Below are 20,875 nucleotides of genomic sequence, written 5' to 3'. Positions count from 1 at the left end.
GGATTCTTCATCAGTCACGGCATCCTTCAAGGCAGTGCAACATATTTGAATGTACAGCTCTAGATAAACTGTATGAAGATGTGAGAGTTGAGATTATATAGCTGAAGACACCCAGACACGTAAAAAAAAAAGCTCGCTTGCAAACTAAACACTATCAACAAACAGACTCTCATCAATATCAAACGCAGCAATCAGCCCCTTCTTCGCCTCTTCCATATCAATCCCCTCAATCTTCTTCTGAATACCCTCTCTCCTCTTCACCAACTCCCTACTAATATCCTTCCACTCAAGAACATCATTCTTCACCCCACTCCACATAGCCCTACCAGCTCTAACATCCACATTCTTCAACCTCCCCGCATCTTTCCTCGCAACACCATCCACAATTACCATCTCTATATCCTGAGGACTACTATGCAAGATAATTGCACTGACCGGATCATGTTGCGCTGCACACACCATGCCGGGACTCAATGCGTCCCAGACAAGAATATCCGCAAATGCGCCGACTTTCAAGGTCCCGATCTTGCCTTCCATCTTCGCAGCTCGGGCACCGCCCAATGTGCCGAGATTAAACGCCTCTTCTACAGTGCGGTTTAACTTTCGAGGGATTTTACCCTCGTCTGTAAACTTCTGGTTGTAGGTTCCGCGGGAGGATTGTAGGAGCAGACGGAGTTCTGATGGAATGGAAGCGCTTTGATTGGAATGGCAATCGATGCCGACTCCGCATTGAGAGGTGATGTCTACCGTAGGGTTGAAAGCAGCGCATCTGCCTAGACCCATTTGCAGCTCTGTGCTGGGTGTTGTGGAAGCGTGACTGTTGGTTTTCGCGAGAAGGGTTGCGTCGGTGGGTGTTGCGTTTGTGGCGTGAGAGAAGAGGAAGCTGGAGTCGAGGAGGCCGTACGAGTCGAGTTTTTCGATGTGAGATGAGGGCCCTGTTGCTACGAATCAGCTTGCTGCTAGATGAGCAAAGGATATAAAGAGTTACCGGTTACTCCATTGCGGCCGTAGTGGACTGTGTTGACTTTGATGCCTAGCGATTTAACATGTGCATAGATTCCAGCAAGTACATCCTTAGGTAGGTAGAGGTCGTCGAATGCGAAACCAAGCGAGACTCGGCCATCTCCGAATGGTGACTTGGCTGCAAGTTCGTCTAGTAAGGCGACAACCCATGGTTCCATGGAATTTTGAGCTAGAGTGAACGGTTTCCAGGATTCGACACGCCCGGATGGGCAATAACAAAAGATAGATCTGATGCCAGATGATATTGTTGCTGCAATCGCTGCTTTGCCTGTGTATTGTGAGATTTTTCTTTGAGGAAAGTTTGCAGTCACTTACTCGCGTCTGGAGAGTTGTTCAGATGGGCATGATCTACCACAGTTGTGGTGCCGGCATCAAGGCACTCGAGACATCCGGCTAGCTGTCCCCAGAAAAGGTCTTCTGGGCTATGAATGGAATGACTAGAGTTTCCTACAAACATTAACATATAATGTGTTGCGAACTTGGTTGTAGGTGCACTTTACCAGGGGCAAAATAGTCGAGTAACAAGTCATTGCTGTGACGACCTTTCAGAAGCGTCTGCCAAACATGATGATGTGTGTCCACGAATCCAGGACTGAGAATCTTGTCTGTGCAATCGATCACTTGAACACCCGAGTCGACCTTGATTCCAGCTTCGATCTTTGTGATAGTATTCCCTTGTATCAGGACGTCTGCTGTGATGCGGTTGACATGTTCGTTCTCGTCATGAACCAGAACTGTTCCTCCTTGAAGAAGTATTGAAGACGACATGACGAGAGTGCAAACAAGAGTATGAATGTATTAATCAAAACTTTCAGTGGAAGCAAAGATGAGCTACTTATATATGCGTTGCAATACAAATATTCAAAATACGTCACTTTTCTATGAACGAATCCAAGCTCACAGAGTTGGGAGAACCAAACTAGATTTGGAGATCGGCTTGCCAAACCATACAAAGGAACCAATAAGAACAACATACAGCTGCACAGCAAGGAATTGAGAGATAGCAAGGTACGCTTGGAAGAGGGGAATTAATCTGAGTAGTACTGAAAAGAATGCCTCTACGGGGATAACGGCTTGAAGGACAAAGTCCGACGGACAATCGTTTAGGACAGTCTCCTTAAGACCGACTGTCTAAGAATGTTTGATAGCTTTGCAAGGAAGAGCGAAGATGATGTAAAAAGACGTAAAGTAGAACTTGAAGATATATTCTTTTTGAGGTAAAAGTGCGGAGAACTCCTCGTTATTCTAAAAACAAAATTTAGGACGGCCACCCTTGGAATTACCCTAGATTGCACGGGCCACCCGCTCGCCACCAATCGACTCCAGTCCTCGACGTCTCAACTGCCTCGCCGCATCTTCACCTCTCAATGTAACCTCCCTCACCTCCATTTCCACAATGTCTCCCTCTCCTCATCCTCACCAGAATGTCCTCGTCCGCATTCCCGACCTCCCTCCCTCAATACATCTCCGATATGTCCCACGATGACGACAGCGACCCCTCAAAACAACTCCACCAGACCCTCCGCGAATCCATAACTCGAAACCTTTCCTCTCCGCGGCGTCCTCTCCTCACACATCTCAACGCAGACACGACATGGCTGCTCTCGCTTCCGTATCCCGAATCCGCGCCCTCGAAAGATGGGCGCGTATATTATCATATCTTGATCGATCCCTGGTTACGCGGCGGGCAGAGCGATGTCGCGAAGTTCTTTAGCCAGCAGTGGCATGTAGAGGAGAGTGCCGTGCAGACGATCGCAGAGTTGGAAGATGTTGTGAGGGGAATTGAGGATGTTGCAAAGGGACAAGCACTACTGCCTCCTCCTCCGGGTGGTTACGAAAGCTCTGACTCCGAGGACTATGAAGAGGTCGTTGTGGAAAAGAGACGTGCGGAGATGGCTCCGCCGAAGTCAACAAAGAGTCCCATCGATGTGATACTCGTCTCCCACGAATTCACAGACCACATGCATAAGGAAACACTCCTCGAAGCTGCGCCCTCCATTCCTGTCTTCGCGGCTACTAAAGCCGCCGTGGCGATCAAATCTTGGAAACATTTTGATTCCGTGGCCGAGATACCGCGGTTTGGAGGGGATTGGAGGGAGAGTTCAACGAGTCCGTTGCCGGGGTGGGTGAGTGTGAGTAGAGTTGCGTATCCCGGCAAGGACTTGCTCTATTACCACTCTGCGGTAATGGTTACATTTCCATCTTCAGAGCCAGCTGGTGGGATAGATGGGGAAGCAGAAGCTGTCATCTATACACCCCACGGGATATCACCTAGTGATCTTGCTCCTGTAGCGACAGCAAGTCCTGCGATCAAAACGCTGGCTTTATTGCATGGTCTACAGGACATCAGACTCGGCGCACAGCTGAACATGGGTGCGCATAACGGGTTGAAGGTCCAGCGGCTGCTAGGGGCGAAATACTGGGTTGGCACGCACGATGAGGTGAAGAGGGGTGGGGGAATAGTGAGCTGGTTCTTGGACAGGAAGAAAATTAGTTTGAAGGAGGCGATTGAGAGGGAAAAGGAGGAGAAGGGTGAGGATTTGAGGGGCAGTGCTGTGGAGGGTTTGAAGGAGGTTAGGTTTGAGGAGTTGGGGAATGGGGAGAGTTTGGTGCTGGAGTGAAGATTATGAACCACCGCTTTTAGTGGTCTAGGGATCTGGATAAGTGTCTCCTTGGATACGGTCTCTATCTAATAGTCTCACCCTTCCACTCCTCCAGACTTTCCCTGTCTCCTCCTTCCACCTCCTCCCTCATGCTCTCCCAATCCACTCAACTTCAAACCTCCTCCACACCCTCCCCAGTACTACCCTCCCCGGTAAATCCACCCTCCCCCAGAACCTGTCTCCCTCAACACCAACATAGATGTCCAAAGTACGCGCTAGCAGTGGGATATCGACGCTGGAGATGAAAGTACGCTGTTTGAGCTGCTGGAGGTCGGCGGAGGAGATGTAGTGGAGCTTGTGGGTCGTGAGGGAGAGTAGGAGGTTGGTGGTGGGGGAAGTGGATTGCTTGATGTTGGAGGTAGGTGAGGAAAAGGGAGTAGAAGTGGCTGAGTGAAGGGGTTCTGATGACATGTTCGGGCGCTGTAGAACTTGGATTCAGGTTTAGAAGTTTAGAATGAATGCATGAAAACCGGAATCTTGTCTTGTTGTGCAGTTCTACTCTTTCGTGCTGCCGTTACGTGGATTTGGCACCGCGTCGGGAGTGTTGCTATTAGAGATTTGAATCTTGCCTTGCCTTCCTTTTCTCTCCAGAAGAGCCGAAGTTTCCTCTATCTATCTAGAGAGCCGTAAAAGCCTCAATTGATTGGGAAACCATTCGTTAAGAGTCATTATTACTACGAGGAGAGAGCGGCGTTGACTTGACTCTCATTAGCTGACTGTTTGACTTGACCATCAGTCTGAATGGAAATGAAACATTCTGATGCATCATCATACGTATCTATTTAAATAATTACCACTTCCCTCCCCCTCCTCCTCTTCACCTAACCTCTTCCAGTCACAACAGCAAAGTCATGCGCTGTCATTTCTATATGTCGGTACCTGGTTGAGTACCATCGTCTATCTGGGTAGATTTGATAGTCAGGCAGGGAAAGAGAGAGAGAAAGAGGCTAGATGGATAATTGAGTGAGGAAAAGAAGGAAAGGGGGAAAGAAAGATTCATCTGAGAGATTGTTGGACTGGAGTGAAAAGGAACAGTTGGTGTGAGAAATCGGTTTTCTGAACGTGTGGAGTGGCGTGGCTGACATGAACGTGAAGCTTGAATAGGAAACCAGATGGTAAAGTGGCGGGAAGTGGAAGGGGAATGAGCGGAGAGATCACGTCTTCGCATATTCTGATATTCACAACATCTAAGTCATATGTAGCTAACTTAGTTAGTATAAAAGCAAGGTTTAAGTATCAAAGGGAGCCATTCATTTCTTGCTCTACCTAACTAAAACGCTGATATCATCTCGTCCCGTCACTTCCCTTCCCTTCCCTTGGGGCATAGACAACGCAATCTGCCTCATCTCCTCCCATCCATACCCTCCATTCCATCCCATCCAATTCCTCGATCTGTATCTGTATTTGCATCAGCAGCGTAAAGCAGCCACCAAGCAAACCCACCCCTTCTCTGCCCTGCAAAGGAAATCCAAACCATCATCGTCAAAGAACCACACCTCAAACCACAAAACCTGCATACACCAAGCCAGCCGACTTGACATCAAATTCCCGCCCTCCGCCTACAAAACCTGAAAAGAAAAAGAGGTAGACTGCCGGTGTTTACCGCCTGAAAGGTGGCTTTGCTCATCTAGCTAGCTAGCCACCGGAACGTAAATACAATCTGTACATCCCCCAGGTCGCCCGGTCGTTTGAGAAGAAAATAACGGGCAGAAAGAAAAAGACAAAGATTTCGCTTTCTTGCTTGCACGCTTGCATGAAACAAAAAAAAACCCCCCAAACTCCACGCTGATGTTGTGCTGAAAAGTTGAAGAAAAACCGGAGGAAGGAAGGGAAACCGAAACCGAAACCGAAACCGAAACCAGAAACCGTGAACCCAAACTGGGGTATGAGAAAGAAACCAAGTCGAACCGAATCCTATGTGGACGCTGTATGTGCAGTACTGTGCTGCGCTGTGCTTTTCGTTCTGTGGTGAGTGATTATTTGTCGATAAGATGTGCTGTTGAACCAAGCTCCACCGCTCCACAGACTCCTTCCATGCATCCAGTGTATGTGAGAAGTGAAGTGTGAGGACACGCGGCCGTGGTATGTAAGGGAAACCGTAACGCCAGATCATGAAGAACGTGAATATGTGAGAACGTATTGCTGGGGAGTGTAGAGGAGTATGTGAAGAGTGGTGAAAGGCGGAAGGTATGAGGTTGGTAAAGAGAGCTGGACTGGACGCGTAGAATGCTGCGCACATGACCAGAATCCAATCCTATGTAGGTATGCTAGACAGCTCAGTTCTTCTTCTTGCTCATGCGAATGAACCGTGTGCGGATCCACATGACGAACTTAGTCCACGCAGAATGAGTCTTGAGCTTCGCAGTGCCTGACCGTCGTGGCTGGGAAAACTGCTCCTCGCCCACACTCATAAACGTAGGAGTCTGCTGTTGGGGAACAGAGTTGTAGTCCCTGCCTACAAAGCCGTCTTTCTCCTGCATAGTGAGATCGGACTTGGAGCGCTTGGAGCGAGTTTCATTGCTTGCTGAGGAACGACGGTGGCCGCGCTCGATCTGACGGGCTTCTTTCTGTTGGCGCTTCTCGAGAGCTCGGATTTCTTCACGTGCGGCTTTCTCTTCTTTGGCTTGCTCTTTCTCCTGGAACTTGCGGCGGGCTTCTTGGATGGTCTCGGCTTGGAGACGGGTGTCTACCTCTGAGCGAGATCGAATGCGGAAACCCTTGTCCAGGGAACCTCGAATAGCGGAGACGGGAGACATGGTTTCCGTGGGAGAGGCGATGTCTGAGGAGAGAGTGGTGTTATGGAGGGATGTATGTGAAGTTGCGAGGGCAAGTCGAGAAGAGCTTCCTTGCTTGCTGGTGAGGACTCGGAGAGCGTGTGGTTTTTGTGATTGAGAGATATTGGGGGAGGAAGTCGAGACGCCTGTTATGGATGGCGTGGAGGTGTGGTTTGAGAGGTTGGAAGGTGAGCGGAAGGGGTGAATATGACTCTGGCTCTTATTTGGTGATCGTATCTGCGTCTGTTCCCGAGGGTGGTCTTCATCTTCAGTCAGGGCAGGGCTGTGGTCGAGTTCACTTTCGCGCAGAGAGTTCTGATAAGATGCTGAGGCCGCGATGGGCGGAGTATAGGGACGAGGAGTTTGCTGGAACGGATGCACAAAAGAGCCAGCACGATGGCCACTGCCTGTGGTGGCAGTAGAGAATTGGGAGGTTCCACTGGTCGAGCGGTGGTGGTAGCCTCGTCTGAGCTGGACGTCATGGGAGGAGCGAGGCCCAGACCCATTGCCATTGCCAGTCCCAAGCACACTTCCCATTCCCATTCCCATTCCCATTCCCATTCCACTTCCACTTCCATACCCATACCCGTACTCAATACCGAGTCCATTTTGCTCTGCCGCAGACCGATCCAGGTCCAGCGAGTTCCTTTCGCTCTGGGTCAATTTCCTCAGTATCGGTTTTACTATCGTCCCCCGCGATTTGGCCGGATGGCCCTGGTAGCTGGTCATGGTGCTGTGCTTCTTTTCTGCACGCTCCTCCGACAGCAAGGGCAGTTGCGATTGCTACTCCCCCTATGAAAGTCACCGACACTCATAAACCGGTACTTCGCATCACTGCACGCCTGCTGAGGGTATGGGTATATAGATGGTGGATCGGGTGCTGTGGTTCGATACGTTGCGCAGGTGGACGAACGACTCGGGTTTGACGTCTACACAACTGACACAAAGCGTCTATTCAGAAGGATGCGATGGTTTATATATTGGCGCACTGGCTGCAAAGGTGGTACAGTTCGAGGGGACGACTCGAGGTTGGATGTTGGTGCCGCTTGCGGTGAGTTGCTGCTGTTGGACTCTTGGTGCGACGGCTATGCGACTTCTCCTCCTGAACAATTGCAAGGCCACAACAAATGCACTCTGCTTGCGGATATCGATACAGGGTCTATGAGAGTCGGACAGGTGGGAGAAGATATACGGAGGATAGGATCGTGAGGGATTTTCGGCGATGCTGCACCGCCTTCCTTCTGCGTACGAAGCCGAAAGTGCTGTGCAGTGGCTAGCCCCAGGCTCCTCTTTCTCTTGCAGCAGATCCAACAGAACAATCAGGATGCCAGCAAAGGATTCCGAAAGACTGATCCGATTGTGGATGCGTCGTGCTCGACCTCTCGAGGAAGATATCGTGTTGAAAGCTGTGGAACGTTGTCGTCGTCAGATCAACAATCAAACGATCAGCCTCAGTAACACATGCCTCTGCCCTCATGCTGGGCGTGGGTCGTGGGCGGATGTCTGAGACCTGGGCCTGGCTGTCCTCCTATCGTATGGTTGCTCCAGGCCCGCTCTGGACCCTCTGCGCTGTGATTACTGGCCAGCCGAGCACTCCGACCCCTCTTTTCTGGCTGTGCCTCCCACTACTCTTATCGTGGTCCCTGTACATGTTCCCGGCAAGTCCGGGGACCAGACAATAAGCTCTCTTTGACAGAGACATGACTTTGTTTCAAAATCGCGGCTTGGATGTTTCTCTAAAAGAGAGAGATGGTTGTGAGGAGACGGGAATCAATTAATGAGGAACATGTCACTGTAAGTGGGGGAATGGTAAGTAGTGCTGGCAAGTTTTCTGGATCTTCACTGGTAGCAGGCACTTTCTACGGGTTCCTGGTGGCATGGTTGCGCGATGTTCTTGAAGCGGTTCATGATCAGCATGCGGCGACGCTGGGCGGTTGGTGCGGGATGAAAGAGAAGGGGACCTGGAGACGATCTCTCCCGTTGTCAGATCATAATCTGGTCGATAAGATCGCTGGTAAGGGTTCTCATCCTCACCAGCATCATCTTCCGACAAGATTTGGCGATGACTTCCTCCTTGGACTCCTTGGAGTTCTTAAGGAGGTTGATCGAATTGTCAAAGTCCCATACCACATTCCTTTCCTGTCATAGCCTGTTCTGCGCTGCCAAGGTTTCCCGAGAACAGCGAAGCTCACCAACAAATGGAGATCCAGACCAATCAGGCATCGAGAAGGTCAAACCAAACAAAACTGCGTCCCTAAGCGCTGTCTCCTTGCGACCAACACCACAGTTCAAATCTCGGCTCATCTAGCCTTCTCAGCTCAAGACTAGATGGAAATGACGAGATCTGTCCATAACTTCTTAGCGTGAACAAGGGAAAGAACAAAGATATATGGGGGCAAAGCGAGCGAGGCACGAGGTAGAGTAGATTCTCCCGCGGTACATGACAGCGGCGTCATTCCCTCTGGGTGAACTGCAATCAATAAACCTCAACCAAGGTAAACTGGAAAAAAAAGGAAGAAAGGAAAATCTCAATCCGAAACGAAATGAAAGCGCCAACATATGTACATATGTATCAACTTCTCGCAATCGTGCAAGCGAGCAGCCCTGTCTCGGACAGGTCCTCCGCTCGATCTTCAGTCAGACGCTTCATGTACCCTTCATATGGGGAAGGAGAAATATATTGCCGGGTCGAAATGGTACCTAAGTAGGTAACCAATATGTTGTATCCCGACAGCTCATCTTGACGTCTACTTCTCCCCAAAGAAATAAACCACTCACTCTTGTTAATCCGTTCCCTTTTCGAGCCTCATCTCCGCTCGTCCCCTGTCTGTCTCCTTCGCTTCGCTTGCTAGTGCAGCGAGAGTCTTGATTGACCCTTATCCTCGTGCGCAGTAGTTCTCGAAGTAGATCTTAGGTTACAAGACGGAGAGTGGAGCCGACTCATGACTAGAAGATCTTGTACAGATTATCGATTTAGTCCTCTTGTCCTAGAATTTTCTCGATTTGGGAGATTGTGTTGCATCTGTGATGAGATTGTACATACCTAACAGGGTGACGTGAGATGAGAAAAGACGAGGATGAGTTTGAGGGCGGTACAGGGCCGATGGATAATCCGGGCCGTGAGGCCTCGCTTCTATTCGCTTGTATTGGAAGTGTGAGGAGGACGGGGGACGGACGCGGGGATGGGGTGGGAAAGACGGAGAATCGTTCCTGCTGTTCCTTTTACACGTCTATTGGAAAGGAAGGGAAAGAGATGGCCGATAGGGTTTTGGTGATTTCAATAGAAGATTTGTGAAGAATAATAATGATGTGGTAATACACCTTATGGGACTGGTCTACTCCGTAGAAGGATTTCCTCCCCTTTCCCTTTCCAGGATGTGGATGGGATAGGACTTTGGGACTGGCCAGGGTAGGTAGTGATGTACGGAGTGTGTGCATGGTGATACAGTAGTATGTACCGAAGTACATTGCAAGTCGGAAAACTCTGTTCCTAAGCTCAGGTACCTGTATATCAAGTGAGATTTTGCAAGGCATGGTAAGGGAAAGGCAAGGATGGGAGGTCAACCCAAGCGCATCAAAATATAATTTTTTCTTATTGCATTGCATTGCATCCTACTGAGGGAAGGCCAGCCTGCAGCCAGCTACAACCTACCTACCTACCTACCCACCTACCTACCTACAGTACCATAATGCTATTGATTCCTTCTTCTTCTTCTCGCAGGCAGGGGAAAAGAAAATTCAGTCGTAACTTTGAGTCTACTGTATGATTTTAGTCTTCGTGTTTCTCAGATACTTACTTGCCTACGGACTTCTCGATACAGCAAGTGATTTACCATTCCCAAGCTTCAACTTTGTAACTTTGTATGAACCTGCTGGGTCGAGAAAAGTTACTTGCGAGTCTCGGCCTGGTCGGTCGATGGCTGGGATGCCTGAAGTGTGTACTGTATGGAGGAGGAGTATTGAAGTAGGTTCCAAACCCCTGCTTGTCCCCGCTAAATACTATGCGCACACCGAATCCTTTCTCTTTCCACCACATACAGTACTCTAAAATCGAGGCAAGCGTGACGATGTCAGCAAAGCCCAGATAAGTTAACTATTTTTTCCATCCAGGTAGGTATTCTATCATCAAGATCATCAAGCAACATTTCACTTCTGCTATCGCCCAACCTATCTCTTTCATTATTAAACAGCTTGAAAATACGGCACGCATTATCCAGACTATCTATCTAGCCCTGGTATCTCTCCATCTCTCTAGCACTACCCTCTCCTCGCGTCGATACAATCAATTCCGCTTTCGCCTCGCCTCGCTTGTTAGATCCACCTAACCTAGCTCCTAGGTAATTCACTTTCGGCCGGCATACGGGAATCGCGACATTGCGAATTGCGAATAGGTAGATTTGATTCGAGTGACTTGCATGCAACCGTGCGAGCCGTCCGCTCCCCTAACCTTAGTGTACTGTAGTGAAGTAAAGTAAATGCACGCTAGGCAAAGTGCGGCACCGTGGTCCCATGGCACCTTGGTGGTGTGCTGGTGTGCTGGATGGCGTTCCGTTTCTTTATCGATACTTTGGGACTTCCAATTTGTTGGCGGGGGGGGGGGGGGGGGGGTGTGTTAGGGGATGGAGGATTATTTGTATTTCTGAATGAAGAGAAGGTTTGAATCTTGGGTTTGGGTTTGGGTTTTAGGTGCGGGATCGTGAGGTGAGGTGAGATGAGATGAGATTGATGGGACACTGGTGGTGGTGTCAGCCTTTTTTAATTTAAGAATATTAGGCATCTTACTGTATGATTTGGAGGAGAGTACAGTCTGGAGGAATACAAGTATGAGGTAAGAAAACTGGGGTAGCGAAGGTACGGAGGGAAGAAATCGGGTGTCTGCAACGCGTACTCTACTCGACAGTAGTAGTAGTGGGAAGTTTCGACATGTGAAATCCTGAACCCGCTCCCTCCACCTCCACCTTGATACATACAGTACAGTACCTCCGTACGCATGAAAGTAAAATGTAACTTTCCTCAGTCTGTGGGTACATAAGCTTCGGCTCAAAAGCTAAAGTATTTGAGCGCATAAAAAGTTTACTTTGCGTTCTACTGTACAGGAGTAATTTACTACTTCCATAGAAACAGCGGGATTTATTTTGTCGTAAATTCATGTATGGCTGGGAGTTTTTAAGCCTCATTTAGTAGGTACTCGTAAGTAGGTAGGTAGGAAGGATACGTATCTAACCCCCATCCAGGTCAAGTCAAAGTCCGCCTGATCGATCTCACTACTGTATTATTTCCAAGAACGTTGCGTAACTAAGTAACTTCCTAAATGCCTGCCAAACTCTGTTCCATATGCCTTCCGTTCTAGACCTGCTTGCTTGTCTGTCTAGGTACCTACCATTTATTCGCACACATCCCTAAATTTTGACTTCCCAGTGGTGTGAAACTGTTGAGCCGCCTTCCCTTCTACTGTACAGTACTGTACTCTATCATGTGCGGTGGTGCGGTGCCGTGGTGCGGAAGGAATGGAAGGAAGACCAACCTGTCCTGTACTGTCCTCGCCACAATTTTCCCAGGATAATAAAGGAAGCAAGCAGGCAAGCAAGCAAGCACGCGCCACTGAGTGGACATGCTACCTACTTCCTCCTCAGCTCAACCTCAGCTAAACTAGGTAGGTAGGTAAGTACTTCGCTTTTCTCGCTTTTGTCTTTACGGAGTACCTAGGTAGGGTATCCTGCCTGCCAGCCCCACTGTCTGTTCTCCCCCCACTACACTGCACTGCACTACTACTGGCGTGCGTGCGTGCGGCCGCGCGGGTGTGTGGTGTGTGCGCAGAGCGATCGATTGATTGATTGATTGACCCTGAATTGTTGAAGTTAAATGCGATCGAGTCGAATCGAATCGAATCGAATCGAATCGCTGTTGGTTAGTTAATTAGTTAGTTAGTTGAGATGGCGGTTGTTTAGTTTCTAGATCCTAGTGTGAGTTGATCTCGATTGCTGGGCGGCTGGCTGGCTAAGGTGGTTTAGACAAGAGAGAGGCGGACCTTGGGACGGGGCTTGTTTACTGCGTAGATGGGGTTTTGATATCATGGCTGGAAACGGAGAATTTCGAGGTCTGATCTGGAGATTTCGGTTTTTGAATATGAGAAAAGGAAGCGAGAGGCTGGGAGGATTTCTTTCTTTCTTTCGTTTTGTTTTTTTGGCGCTGCAGATAGATATGCATGTCACTACTACATACTCCGTACATACATACATACATGGCTAGTGATAGGTAGTCTCGGAGGCTCTTAAACCTCGAGACCATGTACCAATGTATAGAAATGTGTATAGTTCACACGTATACACGTCCGGAGCATGGAGTTAGGTACCTACGTTCGGTATCTCACGCATAGGCGATGCCAGCACTACTTTACTCTAGTTCTTGAGTTTCTCCCTGAGACAGTACTGCTACTGGGGATAGATAAACTTTGGAAGGATGAATTGCTGCAGGAATGACATATTGCGGTTTAATTTGGGGAAGCACGAAGATGCTTCCGTACCGTTGACGTCGCCGTTACCAAGATTCGGATCGTGGGATGGAGGGATGGATGGATGGGGGGGTGGGTGATGTGCGGCCTGGCGGCTAAGTATATCCTGGCCCTTTCTTTGGCTTGGACGGAGCAGACTGGCCTGGATTAGATGAGGTTTTGATATTGGATTCAAAAAAAATTTCTTCCTGATTTTGGACTAGGAAATTAGATATGATGAGATTCGTTCGGGAGAGACAGAAACTGAGAGAGGGACAAGTCGCAAGACTGTCTGGATGAGGTGATCTAAGCCGTCTTTACGCACCGAGAGAACCAAGTAAGAAAGGAAGGTGGATTAACACAGTGGAGCGGAGTACGCAGGAAAGGTTGGAAAAATAATGAGATACAGAAAGTCGCCTGCATCGTACCTTGCTGTGAGCTTGAACCTTCGGGGTGCGCGAGCTAGGACCACAGAATGGCTGGCGACCTCGGGGTGTTTGTGGAGTCCATTCAAGGTTCTGCCAGCCTGCGCGTACATACGGAGTTATCGTCCCCTCCTCTCCTCTCAGCGCACCATTCTTGAATTTCCAGGTTCGGTGGTGGAACTTGTGGTCTCATTTGTCTCGTGAGGTTTATCCATACATACTGCAATACTTACAGCGCGCTTCGCCAGCCTGTGATTTCGCTGCCCCTCCACAAGCACGGAGTGTCCTTTGCCGCTGAGGTGGCTGTTTGTTCGTAGCCTGTAGCTCACAATCTACCCCGCCCATAGCCGTATGGAATGTCTCATAACCGCCCCTCCATCCTTGAATACCTATCAAAGACTTTGAGCTAGGAAACAGCTCCTCGAGCCATTTTAGTTTTCTGACACTTAGCTGGCTTCGAATTGGCTAGGTGGATTTTAGGTGTTTTGTTGCCGCTATCCTCGTTCTTATTTCCAGGCGGCAACAGCGCGTGAGTGGGAGCAAAGCATCGCTTACAGAAATCCTCGTCACCAACAGATCCATGGAGACAAGGCCAGAGTGGGGCTTGATGGAGATTTGAAAATTCGAATGGAGAAGGACGGCTGGCATGGGCACAAGAGCTGAGAATCATGACTGGGTAGATTTGCGAGCTAGACAATTCTGTACGAGATTCTTGCTCCGTAATGACAGTATTTCCGTTGGCCTGTTTGTAGGTTAGGTTGCTTGACGATTCTGTATCTATTCGGAGTACCTCGCATGTCACAGATACGTGCCATGGCTCCGTCTCGTCCGTACGCACGCACACGCACACGCACATCCACTTCCACATCCACATCCAAGCTTAAACCTTTTTGTTTTTCAGCGTGCATGAGCACCTGCAGCTCATCGCGTCACCTTGCTTGCTGACGAACTAAAGCATAATAATGCAAGCGAGAAAAGGAAGAGGGAACGAAACGAACGAACCGAAGATTTCGAATTTGTGGGAATAAGTCATGTTTTGCCTGCCTGCCTGCCTGCCTACCCGCTCCGAAGTCTCATGCTCGACATCTGGATCCTGGAGACGGCCTGCAATAGTTGAGGATCCCCTTCTATTCTGGCATGGTCTGGATGGCATTGCTGATGAAAGCAAGGTAATAGCATGAATCTTCTGATCTGGCAAATGTTTCATCTCTCGTGATGATATGGATGGCGACGTCAAACGACAAGCCCTCGTGCCAGTGTAAGATTTTTTGCCAATTTCTGATTCCGAAATTTGAACCGAATGGGTTACTGTGATGTCTAGTCGAGTCAGAAAGGCGTCTCTCGCTCCGTACTGAATCCTGACGACTCCCGTTCGAGATTGTCACTACTACTGTCATCAAGCACACGGCTCCCAAAACAGTTACTGCTGCCATCTGCCCCTCTTCGTTGCCCCTCCATTCCTGAGCTCGCTACACATTACACATTGCAACGGCCATGATGACCCATGCTTGTAAGGGTAGCTTGTCGTGATAGAACAGATCGAATAGAATCGTCGTTGAAGAGATCTCTCGTCAGACGCTAGGTACTTGCTACTCCTTAGACATGTATCCTCTATCCCACTTAAGTGGCTCTCACTGGCAGCTGCTGCAGACCATCGACGGCGCCGATGGCGCATGCATTGCATTCTGTAACGAGAATCAAGCGAAACGCCATCGTTTCTTTAGCCTGGCCTCACTGCTCTTCTGCATTCCTGTTCTTTTTCATTCATGAAGCTCCGGCGGAATTTCCTTCAGTCTTGTCTCGAGATGTACAAAAACGTTCTGCTGCAGCGGCCGAAGTGTCTCGAAGTTCCTCGACAATAATAATACAGTAATAAAGCCACCGAGGAAGGGGAGCCCTGCCCTGCCCTGCCCTATCCTTGCCACCAACCACTTGTCAAAAGCCCGGCTTGTTGCTGTACGCAATCAATCGAGACCCTGGAGGGTGCTTGGATGGGGTTGCAGTGCTAGGGTCTGACAGACTAGGGACATAGCCCCCACTGGCGCAAAGTCAGGTCGGTCCCCTGTACGGTCAACTACTGTACCTATCCCAGCATAAGCCTTCGCTCTATCGCACCTATTCAGCCTGCTGTCCCCGCCGCGAAACACTGCACTGCACTGCATTGCGGGCTTGTACAGTAGGCTTGCAGGCTTGCAGAAATGCGCTGAATGCGTAGCGAGTATCTGTACAGATCGCAGCATGGACTCAGCGCAGCGCAGCGCTGGCTGGTGGGCTGGCTTGCCTGCCTTTCTTATGCTGATCCCTTCTGTCTGTGGGGGATGCACTTGTTTGAGACCATTCAAGACTACTGAGGTGTGTACACCCTCTCGACCCTACTACTGTACTATGGTAGCAGGAATGAGAAATGCCGTCAGAAGAGAAATATAAATTACGTGGTTTGGACTGTCCCTGATCGCTCCGCTGAAGAAGCTATTCATAGGCTCTCCCGTAGGTTTCGTTAGGTGTCGTTGGCCAATCCATTGTGTTGAGATGTCTCGCTAGGAGATGCCCTATCCTATGGGCTCGATACTGACCTACCTATCGAGGAATCCTCGGCGCGAGCTGTCCCACTCTATCGTCCCCTCCAGCCCTCCTCCTCTCCTCCTCTCCTCCTCTCCTCCTCTCTTCCGTAGCGACTCAGATGTCGCTCAATAATGTCTCTCCTCCCCTCATTATTTTCCGCCCCCTCAGTTGTCAACAATAAACCTCCACCAGTAAATGCCTCCTCCACTAAAGAAAGGCCCACCCACCAGTACAGTACAGTATCGGCACCAGCCAGGCCCTCGGCCATCTGCTGGTCCTTGCTCTCTGTCCCCGTTGTCTTATCCTCCATTTCCTTGTAAGTATCAAAAGCTGTACGAAGTACTGAGGGTCTGCAATGTCTGTTTGTTCCTTGTATCGTGCCATATCTACTGTATTATCATGCTGTATCCATTTCCTTAACAAACTTTCCCCCTCTATCCCCACCTATCCCCTCATACTCGTGTCCTAGACATGGTATGGTGGCTCCGGTAGTAGGCAAATGTCGGGTCCTCAGCATCTAGCATCTGAATGGCAGACGGACTCTGTCTCATTTCCTGGCTGTTTTATTATTGACTGATTATTATTTTCTCACGCGGCTTTTCTTCAATCCATCAGCCATTAGCCATCGGCCATCAGCCATTTACTATCTATCTTCCACCACCCAATCCTCTCTAGCCGTCCTCCTGCTTGCGAGCGAGCGCCTCCATGTACCCTTCTGTACCCACTCCACCACTACTGTAGCTACCCTGTCATCCACTACCCCTCCCTCATGCCAGTGTGGCCACCATATCCCTACCCCTCCACTCCACCCTTTCCTTCGCGATCCCGACCTCGTCAACCCCCTCGACCCTTGACCATGCCATGCCATCAATTTAGTATCCGCCGACTAATGTCAGACTACTGACTACGACTATTTCTGCTCCCCTTCACCCACCAGCCAGCATCCAGCAGCCAAAACCAGAAGCACAATATGACTGATCGGGTTTCGCGTCCGCGACTTAAACGCTCGTCTCTGCGGCCTGCTCTCCATCATGGTGCCGTCTCCGTTCTGGCGTACCCGTGGCTGAACTATATAGACCTCCGCAGGACCCTGTGGGGAGAGAGAGAGAGAACGTTGGAGGTATGACATCTCGGCGACTCTCGTGCACCGAGCTGTATCAAGGGCATCGCCGGTTCTGTTGTATATTTATCAATTGAGCTCCAGCACCTGGGCAATAACGGTCTTTTGGTGATCTTGGTTCTCGGCCCTTCGTTGTTCTATCACTTAATCGCCGGCATATCAAATCATATCGTGTCCTTGTCAGATCATTGTCCCTCCATTGTCGTCGTTGCTTGCCGCATACAGTACAGTCAGTCATTGCCTTGCTTGTTCTGTCTCGTCCTCGAAATCGTCTTCGTCTGTCTTCGTCTGGCTCGGCGTTGCGTTGCGTTTTGTGGATCACGGTACGGAACTTTGGATTGCATTTTCCAATTGAATCTTGGATCTCGATTGTCTAGGTTTTCTGGCTTTCTGGCTTCTGGCTTGCATTTCACTGCTGGATCCAGTGAAAAACACCATATCTGCAGACTTTGTCGACTTCCTGCCCCAATTGGCCCGGACTCGACCTGCTGCAGATTTCCTCCAAAAGAAGCAGTAGCAGCCCGCTCTCGACGCAGCCGACCTCTTCATACGCTGCACGCGAAAACGCCTCGACACCCTCTCGAGCATATTTCACGCCCATACAGCACAGCCTTGAAGCAAAAACACATTTGAGCCTCTTCCCCTCTATCTTGGCGTCGGCACGCTCACCCTCACGAATCACCACCCCCGCTGATTCACTCGAATTGCCTCCAAATCATATATATCTCTCCAATCGCCTTTCCTCGTCTTCGACACATGACCCCTCAGATTTTGCCTCTCAAAACCACTCCACAGTGGCAATTCAGCCTAGGCACTCAGAGAACTTGCACCATTCCTGCAGGTGATCTCTCAATTGTCTTTGACAGTTTCCGGATAGCCTAGACTCTGTACCCCGCTGATTCAAGATGTTTACCTTTTGGGATCTGGGCCCATGGGCAATCACTTTCTGGGTTTTCTGGTAGGCGCTCACATTGTTCTTTTGTTTCCGGTGGAATATGGTGGCAAGCTCCAGATCCATGTTCTACTACGCCATTGGTCTCGTGGCTCAAAACTGACTTCTTTAGGATTCATCGGTATCTCCGAACGATTGTCAACTTCATCAGCCATTGGTGCTACAAATCCATTCCTATACCCGAAACCCCAACCTACACCGCGAAAGACGTCACAGTCATCATTCCTACGATTCATAACAATTTTGAGGAGTTGAGGGAATCCATACAAAGTATCCTTGCCTGCCAGCCTTACGAGCTACTGTTGGTCACGACATCCGACAAATACCAAAAACTCGTCCAGTTCACGAAGTCATTGGAGGCGCCGAATGTCCGCACATTCCATACGCCAATTGCAAACAAGCGGATCCAGGTCTGTGAAGCGATCCCCAAGGTCAAAACGTCGATCATTATCATGGCAGACGATGATGTCACGTGGCCAAGCACCATTCTACCTTGGCTCCTGGCACCCTTCGAAGATGCAAAAATTGGCGGAGTTGGACCCAACCAACGAGTGAAGCGGATTCGTTCTGGACCACTTGCAGCTCTTTGCTACAACTGGCTCGGAGCTGCCTACATCGAGCGACGGAACTTCGAGATTTCAGCCACACATGGAATTGATGGTGGGACCTCCTGCATGTCCGGACGCACCTGTGCCTTCCGGTCTGAAATCCTCCAAAGTCCCTTGTTCTTGGATGGCTTCAAGACTGAGCGATGGGGCCAGTATCAACTCAATGCTGATGATGATAATTTTGTCACGCGATGGTTGGTTTCGAACAGATGGAAGACATGGATCCAATACAACCCGCAATGTGAGATCGAGACTACGCTTGAGAACAACATCAAGTTCCTCTATCAATGTTCTCGATGGGCTCGTAGCAATTGGCGAAGCAATTACACGAGTATGGTCATTGAGAGACACGTTTGGAGGTAGGCTTCTTAGCAGCCATTATATTTCTTTCGCTAACATATTTAAAGACAGCAGCCATGGTCAACATACGCTCTGCATCTCGCAACCTTCACATCCCTTTCGGTCGCCTTCGATCCTTGGATTATATGGTGTACTCATAAAGCCGCTTACAATTTGCCCGGAAATGGATACTACTACGCCATGTGGGCTCAAATTATTTTCATGTTTGCGTTCATCAAGGTCATCAAGTTGGTTGGTCTTTTCAGACGAGAGCCGTTCGACATCATCTTCCTTCCACTCTCGATCATGTTTGGATATTTCCATGGTTTCGTCAAAATATACGCTGGCATAACTCATCGCATGGTAAGTCATTCACCTTTCTTCACATACTTCGTACTGACCACAGCCAGACCTCATGGGGCAGTCGTGAAGACGGTGACACCAATGACAGCGAGCGTATGAGCCCAAGAGGCCGCCGAAGTGAAAGCATCACTCTTCCACCCGGCAACCACCCCGGTCTCGTCCGCTACAACGATGGGAAAATGTTCATCTTATCGCCAGATGAGAAAGAGCACATCTTCGTAGCGACGGTCGAAAGGGCCGTCAGTCCAGACGGCTCGGCGTCGGACACAGATAGCGACTTACTGGATGCGAGAAGCGACAGTTCAGACGACTCTTATGATAACGATTCAAGTTCGAATTCTAGTTCGATGGTGACGAATTGATGGTTCCGCTTGGACGCTAGTGCAGCATAAATCCAAGTGTGGTTTCATCAGTCGCATCAAGTACATTTTTCATTACCCATTCTCTGGCGACGACTTTTACGATTCATGAATGGATGGAAGGACATTTCTGTCTAGGAGCCCACGACTTCGATGGCGGATCTAAGGAGTTAAGCATACTGGTTTTCGGGTCCGGGTTTTTAGCTTGTTTTTATTCGACTCGGCTCGACTGCATTGGTGGAGTTTGGGCTATGGGATTTGCAACTTTCCATACCGTCTTCATTCTTCTTCCTTTCTTCCTCTCACTTGGCTGCACAGAAGGAGATCTGTAGGATCCACAGCACTACTTCTCCTTTGCTGGCTAGCCCCAAAATTCCTCTTCTTGGCTCGGGATGGAAATGGAGGGATCGAGTCACACACGTGTGATTCGTGGATCTGGATTGAAGGCATTAAAAATCTGATTTCTTACTTCATCTCATCATCGCATCATATTCTCATTTTGATTCGATGGCTTGTGCTCTGGGTTCTTGTATATTTCTGGGAGGCAAAGACATGTTTTTTTGATCTGACCATCGGGCTCGCTCGACTTGGTTTTGCTTTGTGGTTGCCAGGAGAAATTCCAAAAGCTCTCGCGCTCCTCATTTACTTCATCGTTGATGTTGTTGGTTTCAAGACCGGGGAGAAAAAGAAAAATTGAGATAGAGAAGAGAAGAGAACAAAAGAACATGGATGGACTTCACGGTTGTGCCATTTGGAAAACTGGCTTTGCTGGTGAAAGAGGGCCAGAGGGCTCGGCAAGTGCAAGTAGAATGATTGATAGGACAAGATTGGGGATGGTGGTCCGAGACTAGATGAGATGAGATGGTATCAAATTATTGAAAGCCAATGAAGCCAAAAGCACCACCAGAATAACACCCCTTTTCTAAATCTATCTATCTGCCTGACAATTTTCCTAACTATATAATTTTTCTTTTCTTTTGCTTCTTCTATGACAACACTCACTCACTCACTCACTCGTTCGTATTCACGGAAGCCCCGGAACGCCAGCCGCATACATCTACCAAACCCAACCCCCACCTGGTCGAGGGTCCACAAAACGAACAAATGACCTGATTGAAATGACTGGCTGATTGATTGACTGATTGACTGATTGACTGCCTGGCTGGACTGGACCCCCATTGAGGCTCAATTGAATCG

General features: G+C 49.3%; 6 protein-coding genes across 6 annotated transcripts; 3 read left to right on the top strand and 3 right to left on the bottom strand.

The window, feature by feature from the left end:
* Positions 1-144: 144 nt before the first annotated feature.
* Positions 145-1,791, bottom strand: ONS95_009137 (uncharacterized protein; the record flags this gene model as incomplete). Its single annotated transcript, XM_058502707.1, has 4 exons — positions 145-935; positions 989-1,291; positions 1,339-1,470; positions 1,524-1,791. 4 exons carry the CDS (start codon positions 1,789-1,791, stop codon positions 145-147), a joined length of 1,494 nt encoding a protein of 497 aa, XP_058361636.1.
* Positions 1,792-2,447: 656 nt separating this feature from the next.
* On the top strand, positions 2,448-3,644 carry ONS95_009136 (uncharacterized protein; the record flags this gene model as incomplete). The annotated part of the gene is made up of 1 exon (XM_058502706.1): positions 2,448-3,644. The coding sequence occupies one exon, from the start codon at positions 2,448-2,450 to the stop codon at positions 3,642-3,644; it is 1,197 nt and encodes a 398-aa protein (XP_058361635.1).
* Positions 3,645-4,162: 518 nt separating this feature from the next.
* On the bottom strand, positions 4,163-7,189 carry ONS95_009135 (uncharacterized protein; the record flags this gene model as incomplete). The annotated part of the gene is made up of 1 exon (XM_058502705.1): positions 4,163-7,189. The coding sequence occupies one exon, from the start codon at positions 7,187-7,189 to the stop codon at positions 5,963-5,965; it is 1,227 nt and encodes a 408-aa protein (XP_058361634.1). The 3' UTR covers positions 4,163-5,962.
* A 1,020-nt stretch (positions 7,190-8,209) lies between these two features.
* On the top strand, positions 8,210-8,768 carry ONS95_009134 (uncharacterized protein; the record flags this gene model as incomplete). The annotated part of the gene is made up of 2 exons (XM_058502704.1): positions 8,210-8,474; positions 8,671-8,768. 2 exons carry the CDS (start codon positions 8,210-8,212, stop codon positions 8,766-8,768), a joined length of 363 nt encoding a protein of 120 aa, XP_058361633.1.
* A 5,734-nt stretch (positions 8,769-14,502) lies between these two features.
* ONS95_009133 (uncharacterized protein) lies at positions 14,503-14,808 on the bottom strand (the record flags this gene model as incomplete). Its single annotated transcript, XM_058502703.1, has 1 exon — positions 14,503-14,808. The coding sequence occupies one exon, from the start codon at positions 14,806-14,808 to the stop codon at positions 14,503-14,505; it is 306 nt and encodes a 101-aa protein (XP_058361632.1).
* A 3,154-nt stretch (positions 14,809-17,962) lies between these two features.
* On the top strand, positions 17,963-19,681 carry GT2 (Type 2 glycosyltransferase; the record flags this gene model as incomplete). The annotated part of the gene is made up of 4 exons (XM_058502702.1): positions 17,963-18,015; positions 18,122-18,976; positions 19,025-19,319; positions 19,367-19,681. 4 exons carry the CDS (start codon positions 17,963-17,965, stop codon positions 19,679-19,681), a joined length of 1,518 nt encoding a protein of 505 aa, XP_058361631.1.
* Between the last annotated feature and the right edge of the window lie 1,194 nt (positions 19,682-20,875).

This window comes from Cadophora gregata (assembly GCF_030347475.1).
Source record: "Cadophora gregata isolate MNR1 chromosome Unknown scaffold_3, whole genome shotgun sequence".
NCBI lineage: Eukaryota > Fungi > Ascomycota > Leotiomycetes > Helotiales > Ploettnerulaceae > Cadophora > Cadophora gregata.
The sequence above is the reverse complement of the archived record's forward strand: the minus strand, read 5'-3'. Positions and strand labels throughout refer to the sequence as shown.